This window comes from Achroia grisella, unplaced genomic scaffold (assembly GCF_030625045.1).
Source record: "Achroia grisella isolate CSIRO2021 unplaced genomic scaffold, CSIRO_AGI_Agris_v1 utg2716, whole genome shotgun sequence".
NCBI lineage: Eukaryota > Metazoa > Arthropoda > Insecta > Lepidoptera > Pyralidae > Achroia > Achroia grisella.
Genome location: NW_026712761.1, coordinates 131,308 through 149,526, shown reverse-complemented (window position 1 = coordinate 149,526; position 18,219 = coordinate 131,308). Strand labels below are relative to the sequence as shown.

The 18,219-nt window shown below is 36.9% G+C and overlaps 1 protein-coding gene across 2 annotated transcripts in view; it reads left to right on the top strand.

The window, feature by feature from the left end:
- Positions 1-16: 16 nt before the first annotated feature.
- Positions 17-18,219, top strand: part of LOC131842985 (zinc finger protein 37-like) — a 46,484-nt gene continuing 28,281 nt past the window's right edge. For both annotated transcript variants that reach the window (XM_059191580.1, XM_059191579.1), the window contains exons 1-5: positions 17-340; positions 739-858; positions 1,492-1,846; positions 2,500-2,702; positions 3,206-3,291. In XM_059191580.1, the coding sequence (XP_059047563.1) occupies positions 221-340; positions 739-858; positions 1,492-1,846; positions 2,500-2,702; positions 3,206-3,291 (884 nt within the window). In that variant the 5' untranslated portion in view covers positions 17-220. The remainder of the gene's footprint in view (positions 341-738; positions 859-1,491; positions 1,847-2,499; positions 2,703-3,205; positions 3,292-18,219) is intronic.

Genomic DNA, 18,219 nt, shown 5'->3' with positions numbered 1-18,219 from the left:
TTTATTATCATTTACATATAAATTCGTCGTTTCTCACTAATAAATTAATAATAATTTAGTGTGTATGTGCCTTTAACGTGAATAAAAATTTTATCTATCTATCTAGTTATATAGCTGAAAGAGTTATTAAAGTTGATACTATACAAATCTAAATATCTCTACCTTCTAAGCAAGGGAAACTCTGTTATGGTAGAATAAATTTTATTGTAATACTAAAATTATGGAGGAAATTAACTCATTTTGTAGCAGATATAATATGTGTACTATATGCCTCAGTACGGAGCGCAAGCTTCACCCCGCTATCGACACAACAATTATTACAGATATTATAAAAGTGAAGGTACGTACAAGAAATTTACGACCGTTAAATTTTGGTTATTAAACTGGTTATCAACAATTGGAACGTGTGATCATATTGCCGGCAACTTAACCATGGAAATTATTGTGGTTAAACCAAGTTATTTACGGAACTTTGTCCTTATAGTAACATCCTCTACTGGTGCCTCGCAATTGTACCATTCCATTATCGCCTCTTAAAAATATAACCTAATACTCAGTGCATGTAATAATAATAACCCGGAACACTTCAAACAGCGCCATTTAGTCCCAAGCTAAGCAGAGCTTGTATTATTTGCCACTGTTTTCTGTGTTAAGATGTTCCCAAACCCTGTGGTCATTGTCCCATCTTTAGACCTACCTTACTCTCTTTCTTTTCTCTGTTAATATCTCTGTTTGCAGTTTTCAGACACCCATAATGTATGCTGGGAATGCAATGCAAATGTAAGGAGTATTGTCTCATTTAGAAATAAAGTATTGAAAGCTCAGGCAATCATCAGAGACCTACTTAAGACAAGTATGGTTAGTATTTTTATTATATTTCATAGTTCATTATATATAGTTCATTTTGTTGTTTATATGTGTCAGGTGTGACCGGAAAGTAATGTAGTTTTGTGCATATCAATGCTTGATTGTCATTTATCAGCTCATTGTTGTGTTTAGAGGTGTGCAAAGACATTGTGAGGTTATAGTGAGATTGTTACTTATGGAAAATTGAATATTAATTTATTTTTTTTAATTTCGCAAACACATTGACACATGCAGAAACTACATTATTGAAACTACATTCTGGTCTCCCTAATATGTATGTATAGATATAAATATACAAGGCTACTTTCTAATTTTTAATAAATAATTTTGAGGGTTGGTATGATTTTATTAATACATATTTATCCATCTCTACTATTGTTAAATGTTGAAGTAGGGCTCAGACAACTGCTGCATTGCATATTAGTGCCCCTTTTAATAGTGCAAAAACAAGTACTTACTTTGGTTTTACTGTTCCATCCTTTATACTATTCTATTCTATAACCAAAGAGCAAGTAATCACTACGCCCATCGCATCTTGTAATGTGGCTACGCTAGTAAGTTGTGTCTCTCTCATGTGTGTTCCGTCCTTTATACATAGAATGATATATCACTTTCTTATTTCAGTGTAAGACATCTATACAAAGTCTTTCTCGGCTACAGCAAAACAAAACTGAAAATATCAATATAATGACACCAGAAACTGAAGTAACTAACATTCCAACTCTAGATAGCTCAACACAATCCTATGGGCATACTGAACAAGAAATAAAACCTTCAATAGAAGAAGTAACTCTTAGAATGGAACTAGACATTGATACTCCAGATGATAGAGAAATTAAGGTTTTACATATAAAAAATGAGAGTTATGGTGAAGAAATAGAGTTGAATGATATTAAAAGTGAAAACCTTCATGATGAAGATATTAAGTTAGAGGATGGCACAGTCGAAGATCATTATGGTTACAATGAAGTTAAGACAGGTATTGATACTTTTACTGTTATAAGTTATGTGGAAGCGTGATACAAATTGTGCATAATATAGCGTGTTCAGGTGTAGTGTAGTGAGTTCACGAAATGAAAACGCAGGAGTCGTTATCACAGATGTAATATGTTATTCCTACATTACATGGTATACAAAACTAGGATAGGAGTACATCAGTAAAACAAACACACACACACTCTCAAACTTTCACATTTATAATATTATTGTGATTGCTAGGGGTACGCAAGGTTTGAGATCTTTTTTGAAGTGGTATGCAGCAAAAACTAATTGGGAGCCACTGCTTTAGAATATTCTCCCTCTGAAACGAATTTTAGTGAGAGTTAGTCAGTGCCTAATTTAGACAAAAATTGAGACTGCTTCACTATTCTTTTTATATGGATGATAATAGAATGGCTCACCCAACTTCACTAATGGTTTACACTGACTCTGTACCAGTGAAGGATGATAAGCTGAACTTGAGGTTAGGTCAGTTAAGCCCATGATGGTAAATTCACTATGAATTTATCACAATGGTTTACAGGGTGAAACATATGGAGCTCAATCTGACATGGTACATTGCTAACAATCCTGTTCCTCCAATTCACTATTTATGAGCCCAGATATATTACCTAATTTAGACATACTTCACAGGAAACAATAGCCCAATTTCCGATGAAAATGAAGATCAAAATATATATATAGTAAGATATTTAAATGAAGAAGAAATGATAAATGACAGAGAGAGTAGAAGAAAGAGCAGCAGATTTAGTAAATGCACGTTAAAGTGTGAAGAGTGTGTTGAAATATATTCAAATAAGAAATGTCTCAATCATCATATGAAGAAACATGAAAAGGTATTGAATTTTAAAATTACAGGTTATTTCGTCAATCATTCTGAAGGCAAAATGTAATGCAATGTGGACTCTATTCTCCGCAATTAGCGTCTTATTTGGGTCGTTGTGCGTGTCTACCTTTTTCACTATTATCAAGGTTCGAACCTCTAGCGGTGTTCACAGACTAAAGTCGTATACCTCAGGCAGGAGATCGCCTTCATCTGCTCCATAAGTCCTTAAGCAGGTTTCGAAACTGGTATAATAGTTGTGAAGTTATCTATAGAAATAATCTTTATTCAAATAAATTTAATATAAGCACTTGAATAGTCACATTTTTTTTATTCTACCGCTCAATCGGAATGCAGACTCATCACAAGAAGAATGAGCATGAAAATTGTGTGTTGCTCTTTTAAATAAGTATTGTCTTAATTAGATTTACATTACAAGGATTAGGCATGCGACAATCAACATAGAAACCTTTTTTCTGCCAAATTCAGTATAACGCTGTGTATTGATTGTTTCAGTTCGCCGGTGAATTCCTATGCACCATATGTAACCAAAGATTTCTCCTTCAAGCGGAATTGGAGAACCATCGTTTGATGCATTATAGGTAAGAGTGATTTTTTTTTCGCGCAACTCTTATACTGTTTGCCGTAGTTGGCCTTTAGAGTTTCACCGCACTATAGGGGGCGAATGCATATGGCAATCCAAACTCGCGGAAGGACTTGTGGTTAACGGTAAAATAAGTCTGATAGTTTTAAGATGTATATTAGAAATTAGATAAAGTACATAGATCACTGAAGAAACAAGGTTAACACACATGTATATATAACAGAACGGAAAGATTGATTTTATAACAATGTTTGAATCGCTATATATGTGTAATGTAGGTCACGCGAAACGATTAATCACAGTAGCGGCGCAAGAGACGTATGTGTGGGGTCGGTAGTAATTATAATGTAAATAAAATAGACCCTCAGCAAATGATAAAATTTATATTAAGGAAAATTATATAAATCGATACTAGAAAATATTATTTCAATTATAGTTGTATGTAGCGAGTGACGGATGACGTGAGAATATTTTATAGGTGAAAATATGGAACGTGTCTGTCTTGTCTGTAAGCGGCCAGTTGTCATGAAAAGAGGTAATGATGTGAAATGATTATAATACAAATATATACAGTACACTATAACACTCCCTTGCCGAGACCGTGTCACGGGCGATAGTAGTCCGGGAAGTGAACTGTCCTACCGCTGCGTGTAGTACGTGGTCTCTCAGGTGCGGGTTGTGATCGCTGTTGCGTTGACGTAGAGTGCGGACTGGAGTCGTTGTCGCTGCGTGCCATATAAGCTGGTTTCAACCGATCTATGGTGACGGTAAGCTCCTTGCCTTGAACGTCGATCTTGTACGTCTTAGCTTCTCTTGAGATAACTCTATGCGGCCCCGTATAGAGCTTTCTTGATAGGACCTCTACGTAAAAATACATATTCTGCACTGGAGAGATCTTTTGGAAGGTAAAATGTTGGCTTACTGTGACACGATGCAGGAGTTGGTGTAAGCTTGGCCATATGTCTGCGCAAGCGAGCGACGAAATCCGTGGGATCGGATGTGGTGTTAGCAGCTGGAGTGAAGAACTCGCCGGGCAATCGGAGTGTCTCGCCGTAGACAAGTTCAGCTGTTGAACATTTCAGGTCTTCCTTCCAGGCGATGCGGATACCCAATAAAACCAGTGGCAGTACTTCGGTCCACTGTGGATTATTATGGCACATAATCGCTGCCTTGAGTTGGCGGTGTAGTCGCTCTACTATGCCGTTGCACTGCGGATGATAAGCAGTGGTGGAATTGTGTTGAGCACCGACCAGTTGTGAAATGTGCTGGAAGAGGTTTGACTGAAACTGTTGCCCCCTGTCCGTGGTTATGGAGTGCGGGCAACCAAAGCGGGCAATCCAGCCGGAAATGAAGGCGCTTGCACATGATTCTGCGGTGATGTCCACCAGTGGGTAAGCTTCAGGCCAACGAGTAAACCTGTCGATGGCGGTGAGGCAGTACCTGTAACCAGAAGAATGTGGCAAAGGGCCAATTATGTCGAGATGAACATGAGAAAAGCGTTCGGATGGTATGGGAAATGTAGTGAAAGGTGAGAATGAATGACGTGTGACTTTGCTGCGTTGGCAATCTGTGCATTGTTGAGCCCATAATTTGCAGTCACGTCGTATACCAGGCCATACATATTTCTGTGCAATTAGTTTGGCTGTTGCTGCTGCTCCGGGGTGACTTAAATTGTGCATGTTCTCGAATGCTTGTCGACGGAATGATGGTGTCAAGTATGGTCGAGGATATGCCGTTGAGTGGTCACAGTATACATTCTCATCGGTCTGTCTTAAATCTAGTGCTGATCCTTTTCTGAGAAGATCTTGCAGTTCAGGGTCCTGAGCCTGATCGCGTGCGAGATCATCATAATTTATATCATGCCCGATTTCTTCTATGCGAGAAAGTGCATCGGCTACAACGTTGTCGCTACCAGCAATGTCTGTTGTAAATTGGGATATGAAGTCTAAATATCTGAATTGACGAGGTGAGCATTTATCTCGTTTTGTTTTGAATGCAAAGGTAATGGGTTTGTGATCAGTAAATATGACGAAATTTCGAGCCTCTAGCATGAATCTGAAGTATCTTATTCCTTCATATATGGCTAGAAGTTCACGATCGTAAGGACTGTACTTCTTTTGTGATGATGACAGTTTGCGTGAAAAGAATCCCAATGGAGTCCATACATTGTTCTGTCTTTGTTGAAGAACGGCGCCAATAGCTTCATCAGATGCATCAGTAAATAAGGCTAATTCGGCTTGAACATCTGGATGTGACAAGAGCGTAGCCTGAGAAAGACTGGACTTACATTTGTTGAATGCGGCTTCGTAGTCTTCGGTGACATTGATAGGAGTTGAACCTTTGATATTTCCTGCGAGTTTTGAATTGAGGTCTCCTTGTATTTGTGCTGCATTAGGAATAAATCGTCTGTAGTAATTCAACATTCCTAGGAATCTCCTCAATTCCTTGGCGGTTTTAGGTAGTGGATAACTTTGAATTGCTGTGATCTTCTCTGGAAGTGGGCGAGTACCGTGTACGGAAACGTGGTATCCTAAAAATGTTAGCTCACTAACGCCCCAGACGCACTTTCCTGTATTGATTAGTACGCCGTAAGCTTTAAATCTTTCGAACAAGATTCTAAGGTGTTGAAGATGCTCTTCCTGACTTCTGGAGAAGATAAGTATGTCGTCCAAATATCCGAATACAAATTCGAGCCCCTGTAGCACTTCATCGATAAATCGTTGAAATGTTTGGGCTGCATTTCTTAAGCCGAAAGTCATAAACGGGAATTCGAATAACCCGAAGGGTGTGGTGATGGCGGTCTTTGGAATATCGGCTTCATTTACGGGAATTTGGTTGTAGGCTTTTATTAAGTCAATTTTTGACAGTATTTGCGAACCTGATATGTGGTAACTGAAGTCCTGGAGGTGTCTGATTGGATACCTGTCAGGTATCGTCCGTGCGTTGAGTGCTCTATAATCTCCGCAAGGACGCCAGCCATCATCTTTTTTGGGTGCAAGATGAAGAGGTGATGACCAGGAACTCTCGGATCGCCGTGCAGTTCCATTCTGTAACATATCTTCAAATTCTTTTTTAGCTATGAGCAATCTGTCGGGTGCTAATCGGCGAGGCTGAGATGTAACTGGAGGTCCGGGAGTGGTTCGGATGTGATGTTGCGTGTTATGCTTCGGTTGGGTTAGTGCACCGGCAGGTCGTGTGATTTCAGGATACTGGCGCAGCAAATCGTGAAATGGTGAATCTCCTGTAACTGCTTTAATTGTAATTGTTTCCTGTGATGTATCTTGGCAATGAGGGGTTGAAATGGAGAGAGTGGTGAGTCCGTCTATAAGTCGATGATTGCGGCAGTCGATTAATAAATTGTAGTGACTTAAAAAATCGACTCCTATTATCGGCTTGGTAACGTCGGCCACGATGAATCTCCAATTGAAATCTCTTCTGAGGCCAAAATCAAGGTGCAGTTGGAGATAACCATATGTTGCTATGACTGTATTATTAGCTGCGAACAATTCATACCTGGTTTTAGGTCGTGGTCCTCTGGTCGCTGATTTTGGGAATACGCATAAGTCAGAGCCTGTGTCTACTAGGAACTGGACCTTGGTTTTCCTGTCAGAAGAGGCGGCCGTTGCATACTAGGCAGTCATTTGCCGCCACTACTGGCTGCCTGTGCAGTTTTCCGACTTGTATGTGCAGGGAAATGATTATAATACAAATATATACAGTACACTATATATGGACGACTACTGCGCGTCGGTGAGGCTCCCTCAGATACGCTGCCCCCGCAACCGGCGGCTAGCGGTGACGTCAAGTTTGACCGCGCGCTACTCGGTACTCTACACAACCCTCCTCGGAGACTGAAAGCCCTGCAATAAAGAAATCTGGGAAATGGATTTTTCGGCCATGGCGGGAAATTCTTTGAGTTGGAGGAGGTGGAGAGAGTTGGCCTTGGAGAGTGTTTGAGGAATTGTTAGCGAGGCAAGGTGTTGTTTGTGCCTTATTCTGGGCGTTCTCTACAACCCCGTTCTCTTCTTTTATTACATATGCCGGCTTAACTCTATCTATTGAAACTATAACTGGTCCTCGGGGTGATTCTATAGTTACAGTTTTTGCATTTCGCTTCAAAACCTTTAGTGGTTTACCAGTATACGGCGCTTCCAGTGCTCCTCTTAATGCGTCTTTGCGTAAGAAAATGTGTGTTGCGTCTCGAAGATCTTTGTGTATAAATACTGATTTCTGACAGTGTCTTGAAGCAGGGACAGGTTTTAACTCTGCCATATGCTGTTTAAGTTGTGTTATGAAATCAGAGTAATGTACGGTATTTTGAGACGCTTGTTGAAAGAACTCACCGGGTAAAATTTAATAGGTTCACCATAGACTAATTCTGTTGCTGAACATTTAAGGTCGGCTTTCCAGGCTGCTCTAATTCCTAAGAGGATACTGGGGAGAGCGTCTATCCATCGTTTTTCTTGGTGTGCCATAATGGCTTCTTTTAGAGTTCTATGTAGTCTCTCAATCATTCCATTGGCAGCGGGATGATAAGCTGTAGTATGCTTCAAATGTATTCCGCACAGCTGTGTTAACTCCTTGAAAAGTTGCGAATTAAATTGACGGCCTTGATCTGTAGTTACAGTTTGAGGACAGCCGAATCTGGATATCCAGCTCTCGTAAAATGCTCTCGCCACCGTTACTGCCGTGATGTTAAGATCGATGTGTATTTGAGAGAATCTGGAATCCGTCAATTTAAAATTTCCTAGCGGTGCTGAAGTGTGACGTTGAACTTTGGATATCTGGCATGGCTGGCATAACTGTACCCAAGTTCGACAATCTCTACGTACGGAGGGCCAAAGAAATCTTTCCGTAACCATCTTTGTGGTTGCTTTAGTACCTGGGTGACTCAATCCGTGTATACTGTCAAAAATAGCTTTGCGTAAATTTTCTACAACGAACGGACGAGGTTTGTCTAATGAAATATCACAGTATAATTTAAGGTTGGTACCTGGTATTGGAATCTGTTGTAATTGTAATGAATTGTCTCCTTTAAGAATTTTTTTTATTTCGACGTCTCTGTTTTGGTGTTGAGCTAAAATTTCGTAGTTAGGCGAAGGTGAGATGACTTCTATTCTTGATAATGTATCGGCAGTCAGGTTGTCTTTTCCTGATATGTGTCGAATGTCTGTCGTATATTGTGAAATGAGATCAAGATAGTTAAATTGCCGTGGAGAACATTTTATATCCTTCTGTTGACAGGCGAATGTTATTGGCTTGTGATCAGTAAAAATTACAAAGTGACGTCCCTCAATCATATGTTTGAAATGTTTTACGCTTTTATAAATAGCGAGTAGTTCTCTATCATATGCGCTGTAAGATGTTTGTGGTTTTGTCATTTTTTTAGAGAAAATTGCTAGTGGTTGCCATTGACCATGAACCAGCTGTTGTAGGATAGATCCTAGTGCTGTACTCGAGGCGTTAGTTACTAAGGTAAGTGGTGCATTACTTACAGGATGCGCAAGTAAGGTAGCTGCAGATAACTGAGATTTGCACTTGTTAAACGCTTCATGCTGTTCTGGTGTCCAGGTCAGGATCTTTGTGCCCTTGACTTTAGGACCAGCTAACATGTTGTGTGGCTTGTGATTCAGCGGCATTTGGTAAGAACCTCCTGTAAAAATTCAACATACCAAGAAAACGACGTAAACCCTTCTCTGTTTTTGGCGGTGGGTATTCTTTAATAGCTGTAATTTTGTCATCTAGTGATCGCGTACCTTCGCCCGAAATTGAATAGCCAAGAAATGTTACTTCATCTTGACCAAAACCGCATTTATTTCCATTGATGAGTATACCATGTTGATTCAGCCTTTCAAAAAGTTGTTCTAGGTGTAAACGGTGATCAGCATGGTTTTCGGAATACACTAAAATGTCATCAATGTATGAATAACAAAAATCTAAGCCGCGCAGTACCTCATCCATAAATCTTTGGAATGTTTGTGCCGCATTTCTAAGTCCAAATGACATATATGGGAATTCGAACAATCCAAAAGGTGTTGTAATGGCTGTTTTAGCAATATCCGCTTTATTTATCGAGATTTGGTTGTAAGCTTTCACGAGATCAAGTTTTGAGAAGACCTGACAGCCAGCCAACCTGTGTGCATAATCTTCTATGTGTCGGATTGGGTACCTATCTGGTATGGTGCGTACATTTAGGCTCCGATAATCACCGCATGGCCTCCAGCTATCCTTCTTTGGCGCTAAATGTAACGCTGATGCCCAAGGCGAATCAGACCTACGACCTAGACCTGCTGTACCATCTCGCAGCATTTCCTCAAATTGTCCTTTTGCAATTTTCAGACGGTCAGGCGCTAAACGGCGAGGCCTACAGACAACAGATGGCCCAGGCGTGGTTTTTATAAAATGTATAGTTGAATGTTTTACATCTTTTTGTAATCCAGATGGCTTTGTTAGAGAAGGGTACCTTGCTAAGAGGGCGTGGTACTCATTGCTGCCGGTTATGGATTTGATGCTTCCTTGTTCCCAAGCTTTGACAACACCTGGACATGTTAGTGAAGTAATGCCATCTAGTAATCGCCTGTTTTTGCAATCAACGATTAGGTTATAAAATGACATAAAATCTAAGCCAATAATTGGTCTGTCGACGTCCGCCACGACAAAATTCCATACAAAGTCCCGTCGTAGACCAAAGTTTATGTGAAGCTTAAGTGTGCCGTATGTACGTATACTTGTGCCATTTGCAGCAGTTAAAATGTAATCCGACGGTTTCCGTGGTTCACGCAGAAAATTTTCGCGTGAAGTTTTACGCTGTCAAAGTCATAAAATGATATGTTATACTTACTTTTATTTAATCTGCCGTTCCTGCTTCATACATCGGACCTTCTTCTACATCAAAATATATATATCCTTTATATATATATAAAGGAACAAAAGGTTTAACTGAGAAAGATGGATTCAGGTAGACGGAGAATCCCTAATGCCTTTTGTTCGATTAGACCCTGCCGAACCAGTTTGGAGACCGGGTCAGTAAAATACCTATATCTCCGAAAATAATTCAAATTTTCAAAAATCCTCTCGTACCCATATTTTTAGATAGTTAAACTTTGAAAATATTAAAAAAAAAAATCGATTTTTTTTTAATTCTACACTAGAGGGGTATCCCTGAAGTTGTGATGCAATAATTGTTTTTGTACCTGCGGGAAGACGACTAGTCCATGTAGTGCGTAAAACAGCTACTAGCAACTAGCTCCGTGCAACAGATTATACGCTTATCTTAATTTTTCTGCACTGTAATTCAAAAGTGTAGAATAGATCTGATATTCTATTTATCTAATATTAATGTGTTCTAGGTACGAATTATATATAGATATATTATTAAGATTAAGTAACTGCGACCTTGACCTTTACGACTTGAGCACGAATATCAAGACCTAGGCAACTAGCTCTGTGCAACAGATTACACGCTTATCTTAATTTTTGTGCACTGTAATTCAAAAGTGTAGAATAGATCTGATATTCTATTTATCTAATATTAATGTGTTCTAGGTACGGATTATATATAGATATATTATTAAGATTAAGTAACTGCGACCTTGACCTTTACGACTTGAGCACGAATATCATCTAGGTCTTTATAACGAATGGTAGTGAGCAATAAATTGTAGTCGGTCGGTATATATTAGCCTTAAAATGATTAGCATCAGACGTATTGCCTTCGTATAAATCTAATAGTATATCTGGAATTGGCTTTAATGCTCTATCTGGGTCTATGTATCCCATTATAACAACAATTTTTTAAATTATTTTTAACATTTTCACCTAATAAATGAAGTGCTTGACATTGAACACATTCATAAATCATAGAAACAACTGAATCTACCGATACTTGAATGGTGTTATTTGAAAGTGCTAAATACACATATTTAGTCCTGGGGGGCTGCTATTCTGTACTAAACCTGCTTGAATATTTACGTTTCTTCGGGGGTCTGCCAGCCATTTGATATGTTTTCTTTCTCCTCTTCATTGATTCTTGTTTTTTCTCGTTGTCTGATGAAACATTAGTCACCAGTGACTCTTCATTTCATACTGTACTCGGAGACTTTTTTGCCCCTTCCTCTGCATCATATGTTCGTAGAAAAGACCAAGTTTTTTCAGCCTTTATGTAACCTCAGCACTGTTTGTCTTCTAATCTATTAACGAAAATTTAAACCTTGTTTTGCAACCGTTTTTTCTTTGGTATGGTGCCTATATATTGGATTATGAGGGCACTCGCACAGTTAGCAAAGAATGACGGCGATATTTAGACATATTTATACATCGCTTGGTAGGATACCAAGTCATTCTTCATCAGTACAGTTATTAATAATATTTCTTTATCATTAGCTACATAATTAACACTGTATATTGTTTCTCAGTTGACTTTGCTAAATTTATATAAGTCTTTGGTAGCGACCTGCTTACTACAATAGTAACTTGTCGTGAAGAATTGTATTATGCTCGCCATTGCATTCTTTACATCGCTTCATCGAAAAATATTAAATATCATGTTTACATAAATATTTTTTGCATCTATGAGGTTTAGTCACTGTCGCCTATACCAATATTTCGATTCTGGTAAAAGGTCAATATACTGATTGCAAATTATATCACAGCCGAGAAGGACTTTTAAAAAAATATAATTTTCTTATAAAATATTTATTACTTATTACACCATTGGCAGCTTCGCGATGGAGGTCTGTTCTTACAATTCTTCTCAAATATAATTTTACATTTAATAGGAAAGTGCTGCATTGTCAATGAAACTGCACATAGAAGAATTTTGTAGATAACGGTGCAGCCTAGATCACGAATTTACTGTAAAGGTTGTTACACACTATTATATTAAGATAGGTACATATTATTGGCTACTAATTTTAGTCCTGTATACACGTATAAAACACGTCTAAAGTTGAAGGTCGCATTTCTACTGGGTGACTCGTGTCGTGCGATAGGAGTGCTGGGAAGGACCGTTACAAGGGCTAAAGCTGGCACGTGTAGAAAGTACTTGTATGCTGCTAAAACATTATCTATTTTAGCATTCCTTGTGTTGCAATGATGATTATTATTTATATGCCCATAAATCGAGACTAATTTGATAATGATGGTTTGTTCAGACGATGCTGTGATAGTTTATCAGTTGCGACTACCTTTTCCTTTCTACTTACGGGTTCGATAGTTGTGAAGTTGCTCTCTAGAAATCCCATAAATTCATATAAAGCTGGTTGACACGTGAGATCTTTACGAGCTTCCATGAAGATAGCTTACGTTACCGGATAAATTTTATCAGATAATAAATAATCTACAGGGGTGATAGGGCTGGATGACAGAATGTCTTCTGTGTTAAAATAAATAACTCGCCAAAAATTTGCTGTAGAAAGTATTATATATTTGACACAAAGCATAGACTTAACAAAAATATAAAAGCCAAAAATTTTATATAAAAAAACATGATTCGCAGTTCGTTCTCTGCAATGTTAGCAGTTTGTCTGCTTTTAAGCACATGAAGTAATTGAAATCTTCTTTAAGAATGTCTTTTGTGTTAAAATAAATAACACGCCAAAAATTAAATTTGCTGTATTACTCTATATTTGACATAATTATATTTATAGCTTCCTGATTGATGATTTGATTTATGTGTAGTTTGTGGATCTCTAATGATGCCATACTGGTGTCAGATTTCTGTCCACGGCCTCTGCGTCGCGTTCCGCGGCCTCCAGAGTAGATGCTAACTTAACAGCTCTATTATAACTTAAGTTTTCTTCCGCGAATAATCTCTGCTGTGTAGTATCTTAAAACTTAACTTAAGGTTTAAAGGGTTCTCTTTTAACGCAGTATTAAACTCACAATATCTAGTTAGCTTTTTTAAATAAGGCCACGTAGTCTGCTATTGATCAACTCTCCATTGCCGCCGCTGACGAAACTTGTAACGTTCCACTAGTAACGACGATTTGGGTTGAAGATGAGCTCGTAGTAACTCAACCGTTTCAGCATAAGTTAACTTCGAGGGTTTTCTGGGGCTTGCCAATGCAGACAGCCACTCGTACACCTCCTCACCCATCACCGATATGAGAGTGGCTGATTTAAGTCCATCACTAATATTATGTGCCAAAAAATACATTTCCATCCTTTCACAATATGCTGACCAGTTCCCGCTCTTCACCTCAAATTCTCCCAAATCAAAACCAAATCTTTCCCACGGACATTTTGACTAACTACTTTAATCCTCGTCGCAACGTATCTATAATTAGACTGTAGCTTACCCACTACATTCTTTACTAGCTATACACAACAGTTAGCAGTTTGTCTAGTTTTGAGCTCGTGGAGTAAATGAAGTCATCTTTAAAAAATGCAAAGATAATGATACTATTACAGTCAAATGAAGTTCTTTGTTTTCATTACTAACCACAATATTTACTGATCCTAAAACTTTATGATTCCCCCGATACTAAGTGTAAATTATAATGACACTTCTTTAATTCACTCTTTGTAAAGTATTTGTTGAAATCACTTTTATGAATGCTTTGCATAAACCAGTGTCCACTTGCAAGTTAGCAATGACCATTTTCTAGTTACAATTGCATCCATGCTGCACCTTCACCTTCAGTTAAGTATTACTACAAATGTATGTATTATTTAATTTTTAAATAAATATTTATAAATGTTGTAAAATATTTATTTTTCTTAAGTGCATTTATCGACTTTTCTACCGAAAATGATCTATGTCTTACTATACAATATCTCTCTTAATTATTATTAGGATCACACTTTTGATAATTTAAATTTGTTTCTTTGTGTTTCATGCAGTCATTTATAAAATGAAAATTTATTTGTTATTTTATTACTACTATTATATTCTTCGTTAAGTCATTCTTATGTGCATTTATTTTTAAATAATCATTCACTTTGCACACACCTTTGCACAGATTTACAAAACTACAAGTTTTTATTTCCACAATTTCATGCTTGTTTAAAGTCATTATATTCTTTAAATGCATTAAAAGTTTGCAATATTGAATGGTCTGTGGTGGTGAAAATGTATTTACAAGCATTACTTAATACATAAGAGCAATTTTATATTTCGCTACTACATTCTTCTAATATGTTTTCATTTATATTATATTCATTAAACGCCGATTGTGTAGAAGTTATTGGATCAGCTGCGGTTTCAGCAATCTATTCAGTGTTTCGTACACAAGGCTTAAAAATAATTTAAAATGATTAATTATGCTCTCATTTTCATCAATTTCGCAATGACTTCCACCCATCTGGAATAGATTACTTAAAATGGCTATTTTTAAGCCTATTTTAAATTGTCTACTTGTCGGATTACTATTTGCTCAGATATTTCTTCGAATGCAGCCAAATAAATTTTCAAGAGGATCTTGTTGCAGTCTTCTAGTTGCTAAACTTTTTATACTACTCTGTTTTTGCTGTAATACAAATTCTAATTCAAAATATCTTTATTCATGTAGATCTTTTACAGGCTCTTATGATATGTCTAATCTCTCGCTAGTCAGTTCGGAATGATTTCTAGATGAGAAGAATTGACGAGATTTTCAGCTATTCTTTTCAAATAAATGTACATGTTAACAATAATACATATTTAAATTTGAGAGAATAGAGTGACCGCCAGCTTATGCTATTGCAAAAACAAACGGTCTAATCAGTGTTCGTAACAGAACAGACCAGTCCCCACAAGCAGCACCCGTTCACGAGTATGACGGATGATCCAGCCATCATTGCACTCAACCATATTAGATTGACACATTGACACGGGCCACCACGCCGCCACAAGTTTGAACTTTATAGCGAGCATAACTCTTTCAAGTTACTGCACTCATTCATTTATAGTATTTACTAGGGATATAACGGAGGTAGTTTTATCAGAACCGAAGTCGGAGTCGGAGTTTTTAAATTTGATTTATCGGAATCGGAGTCGGAGGCAGGGTCAGAAGTGGTGGCATGACAAAGAATTTTTATTTACGGACAAATAAAGCATTCATTAATCATTTTTTTTATTATAAAATAAAACACAAGCGATGAAAAAAAATTAGCATATTATTTCCAAATAAACAAGAACACTCATTATATTAAATGAACAAAAGCTTTAAAACAAATTAAATCAAATGAATTGACTCCAAAAGTAGTGTATTATACTTTACGAACAAAAGCTTTGAAGCTTTGTCTCCGTCCAATCTATTTCTTAACGAGTCGTAGATTAGGCCAGCGCCACTAAAAAGTTGTTCGCTCGCTACCGAGCCTGGTGGACACGACTAATATTGGCGGGCAATTGATTGAAGGGGCTAAAATTTTGAATTTCCATTTACTTTCCACCACAATAACGGATCATCACTAATACTTATACGTTTTTCTTTATTGAACTCATTTAGTATACTTTTCATTACAACAAATTGATCAAAAACTAAACATTTTTCAGATGTGATATTATCACTATTATCATCGTCTTCATCACTACTTAACAATATATTCGCCAAAACTGTTTGGACATTTCTAGGCTAGCTTCTGTTGGTAATTCCATTCTTGCCCGTTTTTCTACAGGAACGGCAATATAATCAGCCTCGGTTTTAGATGTATCTGCATCAAATAGTGACATTATTTCTGTTTCAATCTTCTCTTTAACCACTTCATTAAAAAATTTGTTTGATGGAAGGTCACCAAATTTGGAATTTAATTGATCGACGGTACATTTTATTATAGTTTTAAATTTTTCATTTGTGTCTTGTTTACTGTCTTCAGTGTGTAATGTATACTTTAGTGTGTGTATAAGTGGAATTACTGACATACTGGTGTTATTGTCACTCATATTTCAGTTGATTTCTTCAAAAGGTTGAAGTATAGTAACAATTTTTTTAAGCTGCAGCCATTCTTCAGGAGATAACTGAGAGATGTTGTGTTTACATGCGTACAGGCATAGAGAATCCTGTATTTTAATCATTCTTTCCAACATGTAAAATGTGCTATTCCACCTGTAACAAATTAATTAAACTAAATAACGCTTATAATTTACACTAATTTACAGTATAACTTAAAGTATTATTTAAATTAAATGAATGACAAAAACTAAATACAGTCATTATAATCAGCGTGCATATACTACAGCAAGTTTTTATTTTAATAAAATCGATTTAATGGTTTTAATTGAATTTATTGTGTTAGCGTGGATAGATCTTTGATTGAAATGAAATAATCTGGTGGAGGTAAAAATAAATGCACAAATTAATACCACTTACCGTGTACTACACTCAAACATTCTTGGTTGAGTTGTTCCTTTTGTATTTTATACGTTCAGTCAGAGTTATTTGGGAATGATTAAAATGCGTCGAAATTTTTTTGCATTTCGTTATTAAGGCTTTAATTTCTTCATCACAATCTAACAATGTTCGCACACACAGTTGCAACTGACATCAGGTATGTCGCCGAGTTTCATTGCTCGTATCATATTAGATTCAGAGTCGCGTACAAAACAATGAATTTTCTCTTTTATGATACCCCATTCCATCAACATACTCTTAATTTTTTCTAGAACTAGGTCTCCTGTATGTCTTCCGTCAAATGTGTGGCATTTTAAAATAACTTTTAGCCTTTTAAAATCTCTATTTCTGCCATGCGCTGTCAGGCTCAATAAAGACACATTCGAACTTGGTTCGGTCCAAATGTCTGTTGTAAATGAGATCTTTTCAAATTATGTGAGCAAATCCTTTATTTTTTTTTGCTAATGTTTCATATAAATGACCACAAATATTTTCAGTAAAAAAATGTCTTCCCCTTAAGTGATAATTCGGCACAGTGGACTGCATAAGTCGCCGAAATCCTTCCACAAAATTGAAGGGTAGATCTTGCAAAGCAATCATTTCAGAAATCAATTTGTCAATTTCCATAGAATTAGCATTAGAAGTGCGCCATTTTGTAGTCTTCAGCAAAGTTTCTTTTAAAGTTATTTGTTTTTTAGCAGTCGAAGGCTGTACGGTATTTTTTTTTTCGATTTCTAATTTTATTAATTCTTCATATTCAGTGGCATGAACAGACTTCAAATGGCCTTTTAACGACGTTGTCGTACCTCCCTTTCTTGAATACGTCTTCATACACAGTTTACACTTTGCGGAATCTGAATTAACTTCAATGAAGTAGTTCAAAATACAACTTGATTTTGGTTTCATTGTCCAACACAAAAACAGATCACTTTTATTGATAATAAGCCGTAAAAATCAAAACAAATATCTATAGGTAACCTATGAACGTGTCGTGTGCGTAACAAATTAACAACAAGTGAAAAAATAATTGACGATTGAGTGCACGCTATGTTATGCTTCGACCTCCGATTAAAACCTCCGATTTAAAAGTGTCGGAGCCGAAGTCGGAACCGAAGGTGTAATAATAATCGGAAGTTCCGACTTAACGGAACCGGAGTCGAAGCTCCGTAACATCCCTGGTATTTACAGCACAGGTTGCAACAATCACAGTTTTCACCCGATACAATGTTTATTTTTTATTTTAAGGATAACAATGAATCTCCTGATGAAGAGTAGACCAGATATCTGATGTGACAGATACTTTCTCAAAATCTTGTAACATGTTTCTTATGACTCGACACTGTATCGTAAAGCTCACTAAAGTCCGTAAAATACTTTCTACCTTTTAAAACATAATTTGTAACAATATGGTCCATCAATCGGCGGAACTCTAATTCTTCTTAGTGTTGTAATGGTAGATATGATAATGCTAACATTTCAGCAGTCAAATAGTCTATTTTTATTGATTTGTGGTTTATATTATCCCATAGCTTTTTTCATGTATTCTTTAAAAAAAGTTGTTTTTACCGTTTGTAAAGATGTTCCCAGCCGTGATATTTCGTCGATACTCTTCTTAC